This window comes from Hippocampus zosterae, chromosome 1, assembly GCF_025434085.1.
Source record: "Hippocampus zosterae strain Florida chromosome 1, ASM2543408v3, whole genome shotgun sequence".
NCBI lineage: Eukaryota > Metazoa > Chordata > Actinopteri > Syngnathiformes > Syngnathidae > Hippocampus > Hippocampus zosterae.
Genome location: NC_067451.1, coordinates 5,872,965 through 5,890,387, shown reverse-complemented (window position 1 = coordinate 5,890,387; position 17,423 = coordinate 5,872,965). Strand labels below are relative to the sequence as shown.

Genomic DNA, 17,423 nt, shown 5'->3' with positions numbered 1-17,423 from the left:
CCGCCAGGATTCGTCTCACATGGCCGGAACAACGAACGATTCCGAGCCTCGGCACGTCGCTGTAAGCAGTATTGAGTGGATGCGGCAAATGTCAGGGTAGTTTATTAGTTGGCCGATTATTAATCCATATCTTGCTGGGCAGACAATTTAATTCTACCTAATCAATAGTTTGCGATCTTATAGTTGCAGAGCAGCGGGCCTGGTGGTTGATGAAATTTACTTGTGGTACAATCAAACCCGGGCGGCCTGGTAGTCCAGTGGTTAGCACGTCGGTTTCACAGTGCAGAGGTACCGGGTTCGATTCCAGCTCCGGCCTCCCTGTGTGGAGTTTGCATGTTCTCCCCGGGCCTGCGTGGGTTTTCTCCGGGTGCTCCGGTTTCCTCCCACATTCCAAAAACATGCGTGGCAGGCTGATTGAACACTCTAAATTGTCCCTAGGTGTGAGTGTTAGTGCGGATGGTTGTTCGTTTCTGTGTGCCCTGCGATTGGCTGGCAACCGATTCAGGGTGTCCCCCGCCTACTGCCCGAAGACAGCTGGGATGGGCTCCAGCACCCCCCGCGACCCTAGTGAGGATCAAGCGGTACGGAAGATGAATGAATGAATGAATGAATCAAACCCGCATGAAGCTTTTTTTTTTTAAATAAGCCCCGCCCCTACCCCTGAAAAAAAAAACTAAGCAAAATAAAAACCCACATCATCGTACCAAGTTATAAATAAATAGTACTTGCCAACGAGGTTATGTAACATGTCACAGCATCACTTAGTATAGTTACGATGGGTGTTCGTGGAGCTCAACAAAGGGACAATTTATTAGGTACAGGTGCGATAGCCACCCGCTCAAAGTGCTTTGTAAAAAAAAAAATATATCATAACATTGAAAAAGTACTTATAGAATGTGGCGGCCCGGTAGTCCAGTGGTTAGCACGTCGGCTTCACAGTGCAGCGGTACCGGGTTCGATTCCAGCTCCGGCCTCCCTGTGTGGAGTTTGCATGTTCTCCCCGGGCCTGCGTGGGTTTTCTCCGGGTGCTCCGGTTTCCTCCCACATTCCAAAAACATGCGTGGCAGGCCGATTGAACACTCGAAATTGTCCCTAGGTGTGAGTGTGAGTGCGAATGGTTGTTCGTTTCTGTGTGCCCTGCGATTGGCTGGCAACCGATTCAGGGTGTGCCCCGCCTACTGCCCGAAGACAGCTGGGATAGGCTCCAGCACCCCCCCCCCCCCCCCGCGACCCTAGTGAGGATCAAGCGGCTCGGAAGATGAACTTACAGAATGTTATACAGCTTGTCTCGTCATTACCTACAGTACTTACTCCGCCCACTCGCGATGGCATAATTTGGACACAAACAAAGCAGTTCCCGGCGTGGGAATAATTGCGCAAGGACAGCTCATTGTTTGTCACACGGACATCTGCAGGATGAAATATGGAACGGGGGGGAGTGCGGTCAATTAGATGTCGCCACGTAAGAGACGGAGGATCTTGCGGCGTGAAATTTTTTCGAGGGTGGGAATCTTATTTGCAAGGTAAAGAAGTACCGCGTGGGCACAAATCCAAGCAGCAGAAAGTCGCCCGGCACCACCCTGCCACTAACGATGAGGCTAGGAGGGAGATGGGGACGGATTAAAGGGATCTTCGTGGAGGGATTGTCAAACATGGAAGCAAAAGTTTGTGATTAAATATGTCAGGCGACTTGTTTGCAATCACGGGAGCTTAACAGTTCAAAGGATTCACAAATCCATCGAAGGGGGGGGGGGGGGCCGCCACTGCAGAATGTGGATGCGTGTCACTTTCATGTATCTATGGCAACACTTTTAGGGGTTCTGAACCGTTGTGTCACCGTTTACCAAATCAAATCACGGCAATTGTTTATTGAGTAGAAAGAGAGATTAAAAATGACATCGGGAAAGCCCGTTATGATGGACGCTCTGCGAAGCACTACAACCGTCAAAAGACTCCGTGTGTTAATGTGTACTTCCCGTTTCATCGTGCGACAGGCACTTAGAAACTTTGGCCCGGATTCAAATGGAGATAAGCGCGGGCCAGCGGTGGCTCTCGGTGAAGGCTTTCAACGAACAAATAAAGCATAATAAATACAACTAGGCCTCCAAAAATGTCAACACCGAGAGGGGAGAAAGCACTAACAAGAGAGAAGGGGGCGGGCTGACAGGGGACAGTGATAAAGTAAGATAAAGTGCCTGAATAAGCGCAAGGTGAGAAAGACAGCTCTCCAAAGACGTACTTCACTCCATCACAGCGCCCGATGTAAATGGACTGTGACAAGAGGATCCGACGCCGTAAAGATTCCCGATGCGCGTCCAGCAATGGCGGCTGCTTTTAGCTAGCTGGGTGGAGGCGGAGCTCTGTCTTTCGCAGCCCTCCGGGAAGGCGAACAATCCTGAGGCGGTCTCCACGGAGACGAATGACTTCCACCATTAACCCCCCCCCTCCTCCTCCTTCCCTCCCCCCAAATGCCGCATGCAGAATCTCGGTGCTCACAGGCTTCACAAATGCGCCGAGATCAGTGCAACGCGTTGCAATCTGAGGACACCTGCAGTGAAAACAAAGTGGCGGCCTGCGGCCAAGTGCTCTTAGATGCGTTGAGAGGAAAGCAAACAAAGGTGGCACCCTTTCCAATGCAAGGTGCCATTTTCGTCCTTTCGACAAAAGGCCAAGCTTACTATTTGCAGTTCACCGTTCACAAATTCAACGACCTTAACCCTTCCATGCACCCTGTAACCCTGTCCCTGAAAGGGTTAAAAGCAGGGGTCCCCAAACTTTTTCCTGTGAGGGCCACATAACTTTTCCCTTCTCTGATGGGTGTCAGTTTGTAACATCAACGATCGTAGGGGAGCTTAAAAAAATTATTGTTTCCCAGAAAGCCACACATAAGCAAATAACCCTTTCCAGGTTATTTACAGAAAAAAAGTCACGAAACAAGTAATCACACTATTAATGAAATAAATAATAACTAAATAACCCTCTCTGGGGGGGCCCGGTAGTCCAGTGGTTAGCACGTCGGCTTCACAGTGCAGAGGTACCGGGTTCGATTCCAGCTCCGGCCTCCCTGTGTGGAGTTTGCATGTTCTCCCCGGGCCTGCGTGGGTTTTCTCTGGGTGCTCCGGTTTCCTCCCACATTCCAAAAATATGCATGGCAGGCTGATTGAACACTCTAAATTATCCCTAGGTGTGAGTGTGAGCGTGGATGTTGTTCGTCTCTGTGTGCCCTGCGATTGGCTGGCAACTGATTCAGGGTGTCCCCCGCCTACTGCCCGAAAACAGCTGGGATAGGCTCCAGCACCCCCCGCGACCCTAGTGAGGATCAAGGGGTACGGAAGATGAATGAATGAATAACCCTCTCTGAGTTCTTCACATAAAAAACAGAAAATAAATAATAACTAAACAACTCTCTCTCTCTTTATAGCCCCTTGAAATCCACAAAAAAAGAGTTCTGCCATCTACGAGAACACCACCTATCTTGTCTTGTTTATGTCAGCTACCGTCTTATTCACGTGTTCTACTAATTGATCTGAGACACAACTAAAACACTGAAACATTCTGTGGTGTGTAAATAACTTTGTGACCTTGATTTCAATTTGCGTCATGGGTTATTTTTCCCCGAAGACCACCTTTGTACTTTTTTTTTTACAGCTTCCATGGAAATGTGAATAAAAACAACATTTAAATGTTTCTGCAGTTGGGGACAATCTAGGAAAAGTCATAAAGTTTCAAGTTAAAAAATTATAATTTAGGGTTTTTGGGGGCGTTTTTTTAACACAGTGGCAGGTCATTTTGACCCGAGGACAACAGGAGGGTTAGAGGACCGGGTCAAATGTGCCAGCGGGACGGATACGGCCCATGGGCCGTAGTTTGGGGACCCGTGGTTAAAAGCATAAAAAGATGCATATGTAACATCAGACATTAAATATCAAGTTGGAATATAAATACACCTTTTTTTTCGAACCTCAATGTCCTAATAAAAATTTAAGACTTTTTTTGGTAATTTTACAATACTGGGGATGAATGTGGATCTTTTTTGAGGGTGGGGGCATGAGGCTTTGTATTAATTGCGGGATTTGGTATATTTATAGACAAAATAATTAATGGTGGCAAACTTGAAAGGTTTGGGGGGCATTTCATGACAGCATTGTTTTTGTAAATGTAGAAGAGTTGAAATATGTTTGAGGGGGGGGGCATCTGCGGGAAGTAGGATTTCAGCAATGATCTTCAGCTCTTTAGCAATCACACAGTGATCTCACAGTCATTGGTCAATGCTCATGGCAAAACTGGCTATAAACTGCAGTGCCGATTTGGAATTGTCCGGAGCCCCTAAGGTGACATGGAAGAAAAAGATAACACCATTTTGCGTTCCCTTGAATCTTTGCATTCGCTCACAAAGATTGCCTTATCCCCGCGTTGATGTGCTTCCGAGCCAGTTTGGCGACTGGAACCTCCAATCTGTCTGACAAAAGGCAGTGCATCGAAAACAGAGAGAGGCATGGACTTAGAAATGTTTGTTTTCAAATTCACTCGAACATCAAATAGAACAGGTTTATCCGGTAGATTACACAGAAATACATAAACAGTCATTCAAAAAAAATACATTCCCATCGCAAAGTAAATGAATAAATAAATGAATAAAAACATTTGCTTTATCTCGCAATGATTGAAAGGGAACACTTTTTTTTAAAAAAATCTTTCATGTCACCATTATTAGGGGCTCTGTAAAATTATACATGTTTGAACCATGCCCTTTTTTGGCACCTTAATTGTGCTCGGTCAAAATGACATCCTCGTGAATGCCACTTTATGGTACAATTGTCACAATTAGAAGCACGCTCAGATAAAGGGTGATTTTGGAGTATGGGATGCCCTTTAATTACATTGCCACTTGCACAACATGTCAGTATTATTGGCGGTGAATTGCTTTGCTCAAAAGTGGGAGGATCACACGCGGAGAGGAGGGGGTGGGGGGGAGTGGTGCGGGGGGGTGGGAGAAATTGCTGGGCTTTTGTGCCATTCTTTGTTGAAGGCTTGAGCGATCCATACGACGAGCCAAATGGCCATAAATAATACGCTTGCCAGAGAGGTCGCCATTCAGCGAGTTAATAACAGGCCATATGCGCCATTTAGGCATAATTGCGCGACATGTTGTTGACGGGCGGGGCTCGAGAAGGCATATTTAGACGCACACGACGATGACAAGAAGTGTCGTGTCGCGTGGCGTGCGTATAACACTCATTCTTACTTGTCAGCTGAAAATCTCGAAAAGATACAGTGTCGTCGAGTTCAGTCAGTTATTTTGCATATTTTTTTGGGTTGCGCTCACAGTTGACTTTTTTTGCAAATTTGTTGATCAGGATTTTGTGTTTGCGTTGAGCCATACACGCTTCACCACACGTGATGTCGAAAGCTATAATACTTCATGAATCAGCATTTTCCATCTGTCTAAAACACAGGTGTCAAAGTCAAGGCCCGGGGACCAGATTAGGCCCCCCATGTCATTTTATGTGGCCCGCGGGAGCAAATCATGTGTTTCAATTGTCATGATTCTTGCTGAAATCTGGATGGAAATGTCAAATTGTCATGGATAATAAATAACGTTGAAATTTTGCACCAGTCCTCCGAGGGAAGCCGTAACTCCGAAGTGGACTGCGACAAAAAATGAGTTTGACACCCCTGGTCTAAAACATGTTCATGTTTAGCAGCTTGTTTTTGAAGGACCACTAGAAATGGCGGAAATGACCCTTAAAATTCCTTTATGAAACAAAGTCGCAGATTTCCTTCATCTGTTCGGGCATGGGCTTTTTTGGTGGATATCCTTGTGATAGACATGCCCAAATTTCATGTCGCCAAGTGAAACTAATTTTGGTGACGGAAATGTATACAGATTTGTCTTTTGTAAATTGTCACCAAAGATCATCCCCTTGCTCCTTCTACGCGCAATTCTGGAACTATGAATGTTTCGCAATATAGTTCATCCCTCTGCTTACTATGCATGTTTAAAAATTGACAGCACTCATAGAAAGTCTCTTCGACTCATCAGAACCCTGAAAGCTCCACTGGCCTATTTTTAAACTGCTTTCATATTTCGGGCGCACCACATTATAAGGCGCGTAGAATAGAAGCTAATGGCTGCTGTTGTGTTATGCATCCACTAGATGGAGCTACACTAAAGGACATACAATTCAATACAGCTATTTACTGATGTAGAGGAACCACAAATGCTACATCTGTAATAAAGTGCTTTATAGAACATATAAAATAGTTCATCCAAGAAATCAGAATGATCCATATAGAAGGCACATCGAATGGCTTTTGAGGAAATGGAATGCTTTTAGATGCGCCTTATAGTGCGGAAAATACGGCACACATTTCTAAAATAAGCGTCATCAGGAAACATCTGTTACTGCTGTTTATTTTGGATGGATGCTTCAGACACAGACGGCAGACAATTTGATTTCTTTTGATTGGGGAGGGGGGTTTTGTTGTGTGTCTAGTATCTGCTACATTGACTGTTAAATGGTTCTGTATCAAAGTTGTCATTTGGAATGCGACTGAATGTATTTTTAGCAGCGTGGCATTAATCAAGCCCTCGAGTTGATGCTTTGGGCTCGGCGTTCTCCGTTAATGTGAGTGCCTTCAAGGTGCAAACATTAATGAACAGTCTCGTCTGCGCGCCAGCTCGCTGTTTAACCTTTAATCTATGTGAGAAAACGGATCAAGCCGTTAACTCTGCGGAACGCAAAAGTGCCTCGCGGCATTTTGCGACAATCTCGGCACTCATTTTTTGTCATTTTATTCCCCCCTCGCTCAGATTTTTAGTGCCACTCATAAAAATATACAAAATATAGACAGCAAGCTGTTACTCACCGTGACACTTTTAGATACATCGAGACAAGTGCAGGTAAATTAAACGGATATATCTTTATTATTATATTATATTATATTATATTATATTATATTATATTATATTATATTATATTATATTATATTATATTATATTATATTATATTATATTATATTATATTATATTATATTTTTTTTCCCTTTTTTTTGACATTGTGTCCTGTTCCTACAAATATTGGACTTGGATGGGCGTGTGTGGAGTTCATTACAGGAGACAAATATTGGCACTCGAGGGCTAGTACTGTGATTTATCCATTGTGTTCATATTGTATTTAATTGAAAGATGTTTGTTGGGTTTTTTTTCTCTTTCTCCTTTCTTCTTTCTACATACATTCTTGCTGCTGGAGGCTGTAAATTTCCCCAGTGTGGGACGAATAAAGGATATCTTATCTTATCTTATTCATCAATTCAACTATCTGTGTGTGTGTGTGTGTGTGTTTGTTTATGTTAAACGTATCCTGAACTATTTTTGGATAATTATAGTTTGTGTTGTAGACACACACACACACACACACACACACACACACACACACACACATATATATATATATATATATATATATATATATATATATATGTATGTATGTATGTATGTATGTATGTATGTATGTATGTATGTATGTATGTATGTATGTATGTATGTATGTATGTATGTATGTATGTATGTATGTATGTATATGTGTGTGTTTTTTTTCCCCCGTCCGCCTTCATCACGAGTGTGCAGCCCCGGCATGATAACAACTGGTGGTTGGCTCGCGCTAGTTAATGAATCGTTCCATTGCCTCGTGGATAACAAAATGAACACAAATGCCGTTGCTGCGTTCCAGGCTGCCTCTCCCTATCCTATCAGATAATTAACTTTTTTCTTTCTTTCTTTTTTTTTTTTTTTCCAGCCAAGAGACTGCCCTGACTACCAAGCAGCCTGCACAATTAGAATTACTTATCTCCGTTTTTTTTTTTTTTGAAGAGGCAAAACAAACGAATGCAAAATTTCCTTCTGTGGTGCCGTTCTAACACATGACTCAGTTTCCAAAATTCAGAAGCCAAATGAAAGTGTCCCGATTGTTTTTGCATCGGCGTCGGAAAAAAAAACCCCTCAGCCCAGCTGTCACGACGTCTCATCTGTGCTGCGTTTCAATATTTACGTTCCCGTTTGCTTTCCGCCGTGACGGGAGGAAGTGGAGTCTTTTCATGTCTGCTTGTGTGGCTCGTCTCCTCGCAGCTTTTAAAGCCATCTGTTTGAGTGGGCCATTTTATTAAGTGACAAACTGGCTTCCGCGAGCGCGCTAATGTGTCCCGGGGGGGGGGGGGGGGGGGGGTTGCAATGAAGACGAGATTCGTTTTTCCCTACTTTATTTTTCCTTTGCAAACATTGCACTAAAAAAATTAGAGCGTCCGAACACTGTCAGTGTCTCTCGGGAGGATTGGATATTGGTTTGGAAGCAGTTGCGTGCTCATTTCAGTGCTCCAAACTTGTTCACACCACTCAGTAAACATGTGCAGAGGACGGTGATGTCCTGTTGGGTGTTTGCAGTCTCAAAATTGATGAAGACTTGCCACCATACGAAGTGCATGTTGCTGCTTTTGTGGCTTAGTTAACCAAAGTGGCCTATGGTTAACCGTACATACATCACACGGTTAACCATAAGTAACAACGTTCCACCCACAGGCAACGACGAGTACTCATTTTTTTGCAATCTAGTGTCTAGGATCTGTCTCGCATGGCTGCTTCGAATGAGGTAGCGGTCGGTCAAATGACGTCTAGTTTGTTTTGTCACCAAAATGGCCACTTCACACTCGCATGACTGAATTTGTGTGTGTTTTTAAGGCATGGCATCTTCAGCCCTTCGCTACCGCGTTTTTAGGGCTAATGCTGTGGCGTGAAACGTGACAGTGATTTTGACGCTGCTGAAAATTTCAGCACGTCCAAGCTTATTGGTGCATATTTTGAACTGAAACAGGCCAGCCAAATTTTCCCCGGGGAGCTGCTAAAGCCAAAGAGTTTCAGGAAATATTCATTCATTCATTCATTCATCTTCCGAGCCGCTTGATCCTCACTAGGGTCGCGGGGGGTGCTGGAGCCCATCCCAGCTGTCTTCGGGCAGTAGGCGGGGGACACCCTGAATCGGTTGCGAGCCAATCGCAGGGCATTCAGGAAATATCACAAGATGTAATCAAGGTCCACTAATTTTACTGTCGGTTAAAGTAATTTTGGACGAGATCCCCAAATGGGCGTTTTTATATTTCCCACACAAAGTCCTCAATCATCAACTCCATTTTCTAAATTGTTGTTTGTGTTGTTGTCAGGTTGAAGTGGCCATTCCAACCAGACTTTGTCACTTGTCACTTCACCACAAAATTCCACCCCCACAAAATTATACAGCAATCGGAAAAAAAAAAATCTCTGAACTCTTTTTTTAATTTTTCTCTCTTGATAGACCCCTCTAGAAATGGCCGATGTTGGAATCCTATTTCTTCGCAATTCCATATTTCCACGCCGATTTGGAAGCATTTCTCATTGACGTAGCCTCACTGGTGGCGCCGTTAATCAACGTCCTATTCCTGGTGCGCTAATGAACAATCATTGGCAGGGCCGAGTCCCCTTTCAAGTCGTCACTAATTGGAATTATGATTCGGGTTTCCGGCGAGGATCGCAGCCCAACATGCAACGCCAGTCAGCCAACAGTTCTAATTAAGCCGGGGCTCCTCTCCTCTTCTTGTGTGCCTAAAACCCCCTTTTGTGAGCGCACACAATGCGGAGTTTGTTTCTCTCGGCGTCACAAAAGACACATTTTTTTTTTCGATATCACAATGCCGCAGATAGCAAGCGGGCAGCTCTCAAGAAAACGCCGGCATTTGTTCAGCCCATTTATCCCGACACTGTTTGTTTCCTCATATTTGTAAAGGGGAGGTCAGAGTGGACGTTTTTAGCCGCTTGGTGAAACTTCATCAATATCAGCCCTCTGATATGCCGTGGCGAAAGGAGGTCAGAGGAGGTTAATGGCGTCGCCTAAATGCTCCTTTTCTTGCACTTGAAAATGCAGTGCGATTATTGTGCGGCGTGCATCGGGATTAATTATCAACCCCGCACAACCCAACCTTACCCTGCACGTTAAATATTCAGAGAGGAACTGCCCCCCCCCTCTTCTCCGCCTTTCTTGCAAATGAAATTAAACATGTCAGTCAGCGCGATTGTATGAATCCGCCTCTCCCTCCAACTCGGAAGGGATCCGAAAGTGGCTTTACTGTCCGCTCTTTGATTCATGTGCTTTCATGGGCCCCCGTCGAGCCACTTGGAAATGCTGATGAATGATGCCGACCGACTTAGGCTATAAGTTGAGTTTGCGTCAAATCAACTTTTCATGGAGGCGCACGTGCCAAAACTCTGTTTGCTGCGTGACGCCAGCCACGCTGCGGGTTGCCCGTTGGCCGTGGCGGGAAATATGCACGAATGCAAACGTCGGATTGGATTCGTGGAGTAAAAGAAAAAAAAAAAAATCTGAAGCATGTCATCGGGTAATGGAGGTGAAGCAGCATGTGGCTCATTATCCAAGGTGACTATAAACGATTGCTGTGGTCACAATGCAGCTCGTTTGCTCTGAATTTGAAAGCGCTCTATAAATACTGTTGACTTGACTTGAATAATCGCTCCTCCTTTGTGCTTGAAATAATATCTTAGTCAGACAGGGTGCCGCAGCATGCGGGTCCTTATTCAAGGTTATATTTTGATAATAATAACTTTTGTGCATTTTAAGAGACCCAAGGCCACTCAACATTAACTCATGGAATTAAAAATGCGTGTTAGTTGGTGTGAGAGTATATGTGTGTCTATGTATCCATGTTTCTGACCATAGACTCGAGTGAACAGATGGTGCCTGAGGAGGTTTTTTTTTTTTTTAATGTCCTGGGAAACAGTATCACAGATTTTAGTAGATAGGCAAAATCCGGGCAGTAGTCAGCGTGATTGCTCCTAAAGGTTCTCTTGAGAAAGACAAGTCGACCAATGTTCAACGGCCTGTTATCGTCCACACCTCCATCGCTGATCAACAACATTTTCGGGTGAAAAACGATGACAAAAATATATGATGACATAATGTACAACTTAGCTACAGTACTTGCATCACAACCACAACAAAACAAAAAAAAACACATTAGTCATGGCCACATACCGTTTAGCTTTAGAAACAAGAAATTAGGAGTAATTCGAAGAAATCGAAGCTCTTGCCGTGTGCATCTCACGCGTTCGTCTCTTACCTCAAACCAACGCAACTGCTGATCAACATGAACCACTACCTGCCACTCGATGCAACCCTCAAATTTAACAACAGGGGGCAGAGTAACCTAAATAAGCTAATTCATTCATTCATTCATTTTCCGAACCGCTTGATCCTCACTAGGGTCGCGGGGGGTGCTGGAGCCTATCCCAGCTGTCTTCGGGAAGTAGGCGGGGGACACCCTGAACCGGTTGCCAGCCAATCGCAGGGCACACAGAAACGAACAACCATTCGCACTCACACTCTCACCTAGGGACAATTTAGCATGTTCAATCAGCCTGCCATGCATGTTTTTGGAACGTGGGAGGAAACCGGAGTACCCAGAGAAAACCCACGCAGGCCCGGGGAGAACATGCAAACTCCACGCAGTGAGGCCGTAGCTAGAATTGAACCCGGTACCTCTGCACTATGAAGTCGACGTGCTAACCACTGGACTACCGCGCCGCCGCTAAGCTAATTTAGCCCCCAAAAAAGAAATATTTTAATTTGACCATGAACTTAGTATCACAAGATTCAGTCAGCTTTGTTATTATTCTTATTAATTATTATTCTACAATACTGTACCACAGACTGAAGCAAAATATCAAAACCTGTTTTTGTTGCTCGTGTAAATTTGGAAAGCTGCACAGAGACAAGGTGTGAAGACAGTTGACATTGGTCCACAGTTCCTTCGCCAATCAGGATGCAGAACATAATACACTGTAAAAAAAAAAAACACACACACAAAAAGAATCCGTGAAAGGTCGACCGCATTATAGCGAGGGTTCAATATCATATTTTTCATGTAGTTTCGAATAGTATTGAGCGCTCTGCTCCTGGTTACTGTTCACAATTGAACCTTTGCTTCCACGGGAGGCCCATTGTTTAGGATACGGTATGTGGGACAGCCTCGGCTGAGAAGCTTGTGTCATGGATTGCTTGCATTTGCTTTGTGCAATGTTGTTTACCAAACTGCTTCGGCTTTAAGTTTACCTGGTCAGGATTTTAGAGCCGATCACCGATTAGCAAGCTTAAAAAAAAAAGAGAGAGAGAGAATTGGTCCATCACCTGATTGGATCAGTAATTACTGATCCAATCAGGTGATGGACCAATCGATCCAATCTATTTAAAAGTAACTTGTTTATTGAATCTACTTAGAACCAGCGATTGAATACCTAAAATGCATGCAAAATTGAAAGAATTCGAATCCAATGGGGGAAAAAAATATAAACAATTACACCCTAAACATTCTCCCCAAAATGCAAATAAACACTCAGTACAGAAAACATAAAGAAAAAAATATATCATTTCAAATCTTGAAGAAAATATTGAACAAAAATCTGACGAAATCCTTAGATGATTAACAATGGCAGCACAGAATGTCCCTGGAGTGAATGAAATTGGCTTTGCTAGAATTTCTTACTTTGCAGCTGCGATCGAGGAGGTCATTGATCGAGATGACTTTACACACGTTCGCCGACTGCATTTTTGTATGAAGTGCAAACTACGTGCATACCTGTGCATACCATCCATCCATCCATTTTCCGAACCGCTTGATCCTCACTAGGGTCGCGGGGGGTGCTGGAGCCTATCCCAACCGTCTTTGGGCAGTAGGCGGGGGACACCCTGAACCGGTTGCCAGCCATTCGCAGGGCACACAGAGACAAACAACCATCCACGCCCACATTGAAACCTAGGGACAATTTAGAGTGTTCAATCAGCCTGCCATGCATGTTTTTGGAATGTGGGAGGAAACCGGAGCACCCGGAGAAAACCCACGCAGGCCCGGGGAGAACATGCAAACTCCACACAGGGAGGCCGCAGCTGGAATCGAACCCGGTACCTCTGCACTGTGAAGCCGACGTGCTAACCACTGGACTACCGGGCCGCCCACCTGTGCATACCAAAGACTATAATTTGTGTTTTTGCAGAGGGTACTTGAAGTTTGAGAACCTCTGTCTTCGCTCCATTTGACATGTAGCACTTCAGCATATATCCTTGACACTATTTACTACTTTCCTATTTTCGACCCCATCGTGTGGCAAAAGCACAGAAATATGGAGCTATTCCTTGGATAGGTGAATTTATGTTGGAAAAAAAAAAGGAATCAGTGAATTTGTGACTAGCGAAGGGGCAATAGGCGACTTGGCTGCATTGTCGCAGGGCTGGCACGCCGACAATAGGGCGAGCGATTGCGATTTGGCCAGCCGTGTCTGTGAAAACGCCATTACCTTCACGTCACGCCTCAGTCACGAGCCCATTGTGTACGCACCATCCCCACCCCCACGCACCATATCAATTGCCCGTCGGCTCCCTTTCAGGTGCCGCCATGCCAACCGATGACGTGGAATCTTTAGCGCGTGGACAATTCGGGGTGGGAGACGTCACGGTGATATCCCGCACTCATTTGCGGGAGCGTCAAAGGCACAGCCGCCCATCTGTTTATCGGCGAGTCCGGCGGGTTAATTTGTTCCTCGCTCCCAACGCCGCCGCCATCGCAGCCGCACACATACACACAAACAGATGAGGTACTTCAGATGGCGGGCATTACCTCATGGCCTGCCGCAAACAAAGTGATTGATAAAAGGAGGCCAGTGGCTCCCGCGGGAGGACAGATGGAGATCACTTTCTAACAAATCTGACTCTCAGGCTTTTTTGCCATCATATCGAAGCTTGTGGGATATAAAGACAATAGTATGTGTGATCCAGTTACGACTTATTATATTTATATCATACAATCATTAATACATAAATACCGTTTTTTTGGCAACTTATTTCCTGTTTGGAGTGCTAATTTTTTTTCATGTATTTACTCATTTTATTAGTATTTTCATTCATTCATTCATTCATTCATTCATCTTCCATACCGCTTGATCCTCACTAGGGTCGCGGGGGGTGCTGGAGCCCATTCCAGCCGTCTCCGGGCAGTAGGCGGGGGACACCCTGAATCGGTTGCCAGCCAGTGTATTTAAGTGTATTTAAGTGTATTTAATTGTTGTTGTTTTTTAACCTCAACCTATAATCTAGAAATTTTGCCAACACGCTGAAAACACCAATGGGTCATTCCAGAATGGGAAGTAATTTTGGCATCAAAATTCTTGAAAAATTTTTTTCACTTGTTGTGCCGAAGAAGCCAGAAAATCAGAAAATCACTTTTCTGATTTTCTGTGACATATTCATCAATAATAGGCCATGAACTATCAAAGGCTTGGTTCGCTCATCTAACACCAACGGTGCAATTTTTATGACATGATTTATTTCGTGTTGACAGTACCTGTCAGGGTAATCACAACAAGTGGATCGCAGGTAACAGGCTTGCAAATCCAGATGTACGTTAGCTTTCTCTCAGCAGTAGAAATTGGCTTTTTCGTTATCCCAGGGGTGTCAAAATCATTTTTGTGGTCTGCCACATTGTAGTTACTGTTTCCATTGGAGGGCTGTTATGACTGAAACCAAATAAACATGTCAAGAATAACTGTTGATTGAATTATTGTTAACGTGACAATCATGAGGGGTGTGGCCACAAGAACATTCCTCCAATATCTCTCTTATTTATTAACATATGAGAATTTAAAATGTTGTTAGACATTTTGGAAAGCATTGTAGAAGTTGACATGTTTGATCTGCTTTCGCGGGCCATGTAAAATGATGTCATGGGCCAGATCTGGCCCCTGGGCCTTTGGTTTGACACCTGTTTTCTGTTTATTTTTAAGCACCCTTTATTTCTTAATTTTTCTAGATTTGGTCTCAGGAAAAGTACATTTATTCAGAAATTGCACGGTTTAGTATTTTGTATTCTGTTCAAATGTAATGGGTGGGACTGAAAAAGCCTCCAATTCGGTCGGGAATGCTACTTATGTTTTTTCAAAACACGTTTGACAAATGTTTACGAAAAAGGGGTCCGATAGGTTAATGATGTCCCTTTTGCCACTGAGTAGAAGTCCATTTAATTGTTCTGTAGGTCGCTACATGTTTGAAGTCCATCATTTTTGGATCCATAAAGTGAAATTAGACAATTTCCAAAGACACACCAGAAGCTCTCTCCGATCATACTGATGGGAATCAGTGACTAAATAAATGTAATAAACATAGACATTTTTGTCACTTTTTGTTTAACTTATTTATTTATTTATTTATTTATTTTCCATTTCCGACATTTATGGATCATACGTAAGACTGCCTGCCCGAAGAAACAACATAAAGCAATGGTTGATGTCTGCATAAGAAATAGTCCTTGGAACTGAACAGCGGCATCTTCTTTTTCTGTCTCCCGCAGCGCCACCAAAGTTTTTACGGACGCCCAACGACCAAACGGGCGTGCAGGGTGGCGTGGCCTCCTTCATCTGCCAGGCCACGGGCGACCCGCGGCCCAAGATCGTGTGGAACAAAAAGGGGAAGAAAGTGAGCAACCAGCGATTCGAGGTATTAGGTCTATTGTTCTGATGTAAAATGCTCGCTGACAAACACTTGCCGCTGCTTTTTGGGCTGCTGCACATGCACGCACAAATGCAAATCCAGCGCTCAAAGCTGCCACGAGGCAAGAGAAGCGGCCTTTTTTTTTTTCCTCACCGCCCAACACGCGTGATGCTCAGACTTAGATTACATGTCATGTTCATTGCAGGAAATGTTATGTTCCATTAACGGGAGCTCTCCTTTGGGTCCTGAGAAACACAAATCATTGATTTTCAAGATGGGTTTCACCATTCACTAACCTAAATCTGGCACCAGGCAAAAAACTAAACAAAAAGTGTTACCAATGTTTTCTTGAATCGAAAACAATTAGTGTAAAAGCTTGATTTTTTTTTATTGTATTATATTAGATCATTGGTCATGAGCACGCACACAACATCGGATGTTAAAAATTTGATTAAAAAATAATAATCACATTTTAGATGAACTCGGCAATTGCTTAAAGTCTTGGCTTTATTGAAAAAAAAGATTTGTTTTCTTTCAATTTTTTTACATGCTTTTGTTTTTGTTGTCACATGAAAAAAACATTGTTTTATTTTAAGAAACTTTTTTTAAACAACAAATGTGCCGTTTTTTTACATTAAAAAAATATTATAATAATATATAATATTGTGTTAATTATATATACTTATACTTATATATATATAGTGTAAAAAAAAATATTTTTTTAAGACACTTTTTTTTTTCAATAACAAATGTGCTGTTTTCTTTTGCTCCATGGCAGCTTGCTCCAAACGTACGCCAGATGGACAAACACTCAGCCACATTTGGACCAATGTCACTCTATTTTTTCATCTACTGTTTCGGCTATAAAAGGAGTCGACGATTATACGTTTGTCCATATAGCGTACTGTACACCCCAACATCATCATTTTTTGGCTGTAAGGCGGATCCGCACTCCATTCTCATGTGCGACGTGTCACGGCAGAGCTCTGATAAGACTTGTATTAATTTCCTGCGTCAACCCCCCCACCCCCCACCCCCTCCCCGGACTCCAATGCTGTCGCTGCAATGTCTTGAACATCTTATCAGAGTGGATCGCATGGCTCTTTGCGCCGCATGCCGACGACGTTCATCCCTTGACACCAACATTTCCCTCGCCTTCCACCAGCTTACAAGCATGGCCAAAAAAAATGTTGAAAACCGTATTCGATGACGCTATCCTTGTTGACCGTGCGAGCGTATGTGTGTGAGTATACTGCTCCCAAAAAGTTTAAGATCTTTTAACCTTGGGATGTCCAATTGCTCATTGTCTCTGTACCATTTTTTCTCTTGTAATGAGCTGATTGGCCCAAATTCTCAACCGCTTTTTAATGTTTTAATGTGGAAAAGAGGGCAACTTGAATGTTGATGTTTTTTTAGTGTAGAGCAAAAGAGTGTCAAACTCAAGGCCCGCGGGCCAGATTTGTCCCGCCACATCATTTCATGTGGCCCGCGAAAGCAAATCAAACATGTCAACTTCTACGATGATTGCTAAAATCTGTATCAAAACTTCAACTTCTCATATATAATAAATGAATGAGATATTGTAAGCATTTTCTTTTGACTAAAACCCACATGAGACTAATTTAAACAATCGTTGAATGAAGCATTATTCTTGACTTCTTAATATGTGTTTACAGTCAGAACGGCCCTCCAAGGGAAACGGTCACAACATGGCCTGTGACAAAAATGACTTTGACACCCCTGGTTTAGAGCAAAGGTGTCAAACCCAAGGCCCGTGGCCCAGATCTGGCCCACCACATCATTTTATGTGGCCCGCGAAAGCAACTCAAACATTACAACTTCCATGAT

The 17,423-nt window shown here is 43.7% G+C and overlaps 1 protein-coding gene and 1 long non-coding RNA gene across 32 annotated transcripts in view; one reads left to right on the top strand and one right to left on the bottom strand.

The window, feature by feature from the left end:
- LOC127604875 (receptor-type tyrosine-protein phosphatase delta-like) overlaps window positions 1-17,423 on the top strand; it is a 313,271-nt gene that overhangs the window by 226,894 nt on the left and 68,954 nt on the right. For all 31 annotated transcript variants that reach the window (XM_052072299.1, XM_052072264.1, XM_052072256.1 and 28 more), the window contains exon 11: window positions 15,436-15,581. In XM_052072299.1, coding sequence (XP_051928259.1) covers window positions 15,436-15,581 — 146 coding nt within the window. The remainder of the gene's footprint in view (window positions 1-15,435; window positions 15,582-17,423) is intronic.
- LOC127605352 (uncharacterized) overlaps window positions 1-17,423 on the bottom strand; it is a 67,394-nt gene that overhangs the window by 18,847 nt on the left and 31,124 nt on the right. The gene's annotated exons all lie outside the window — the stretch shown is intronic.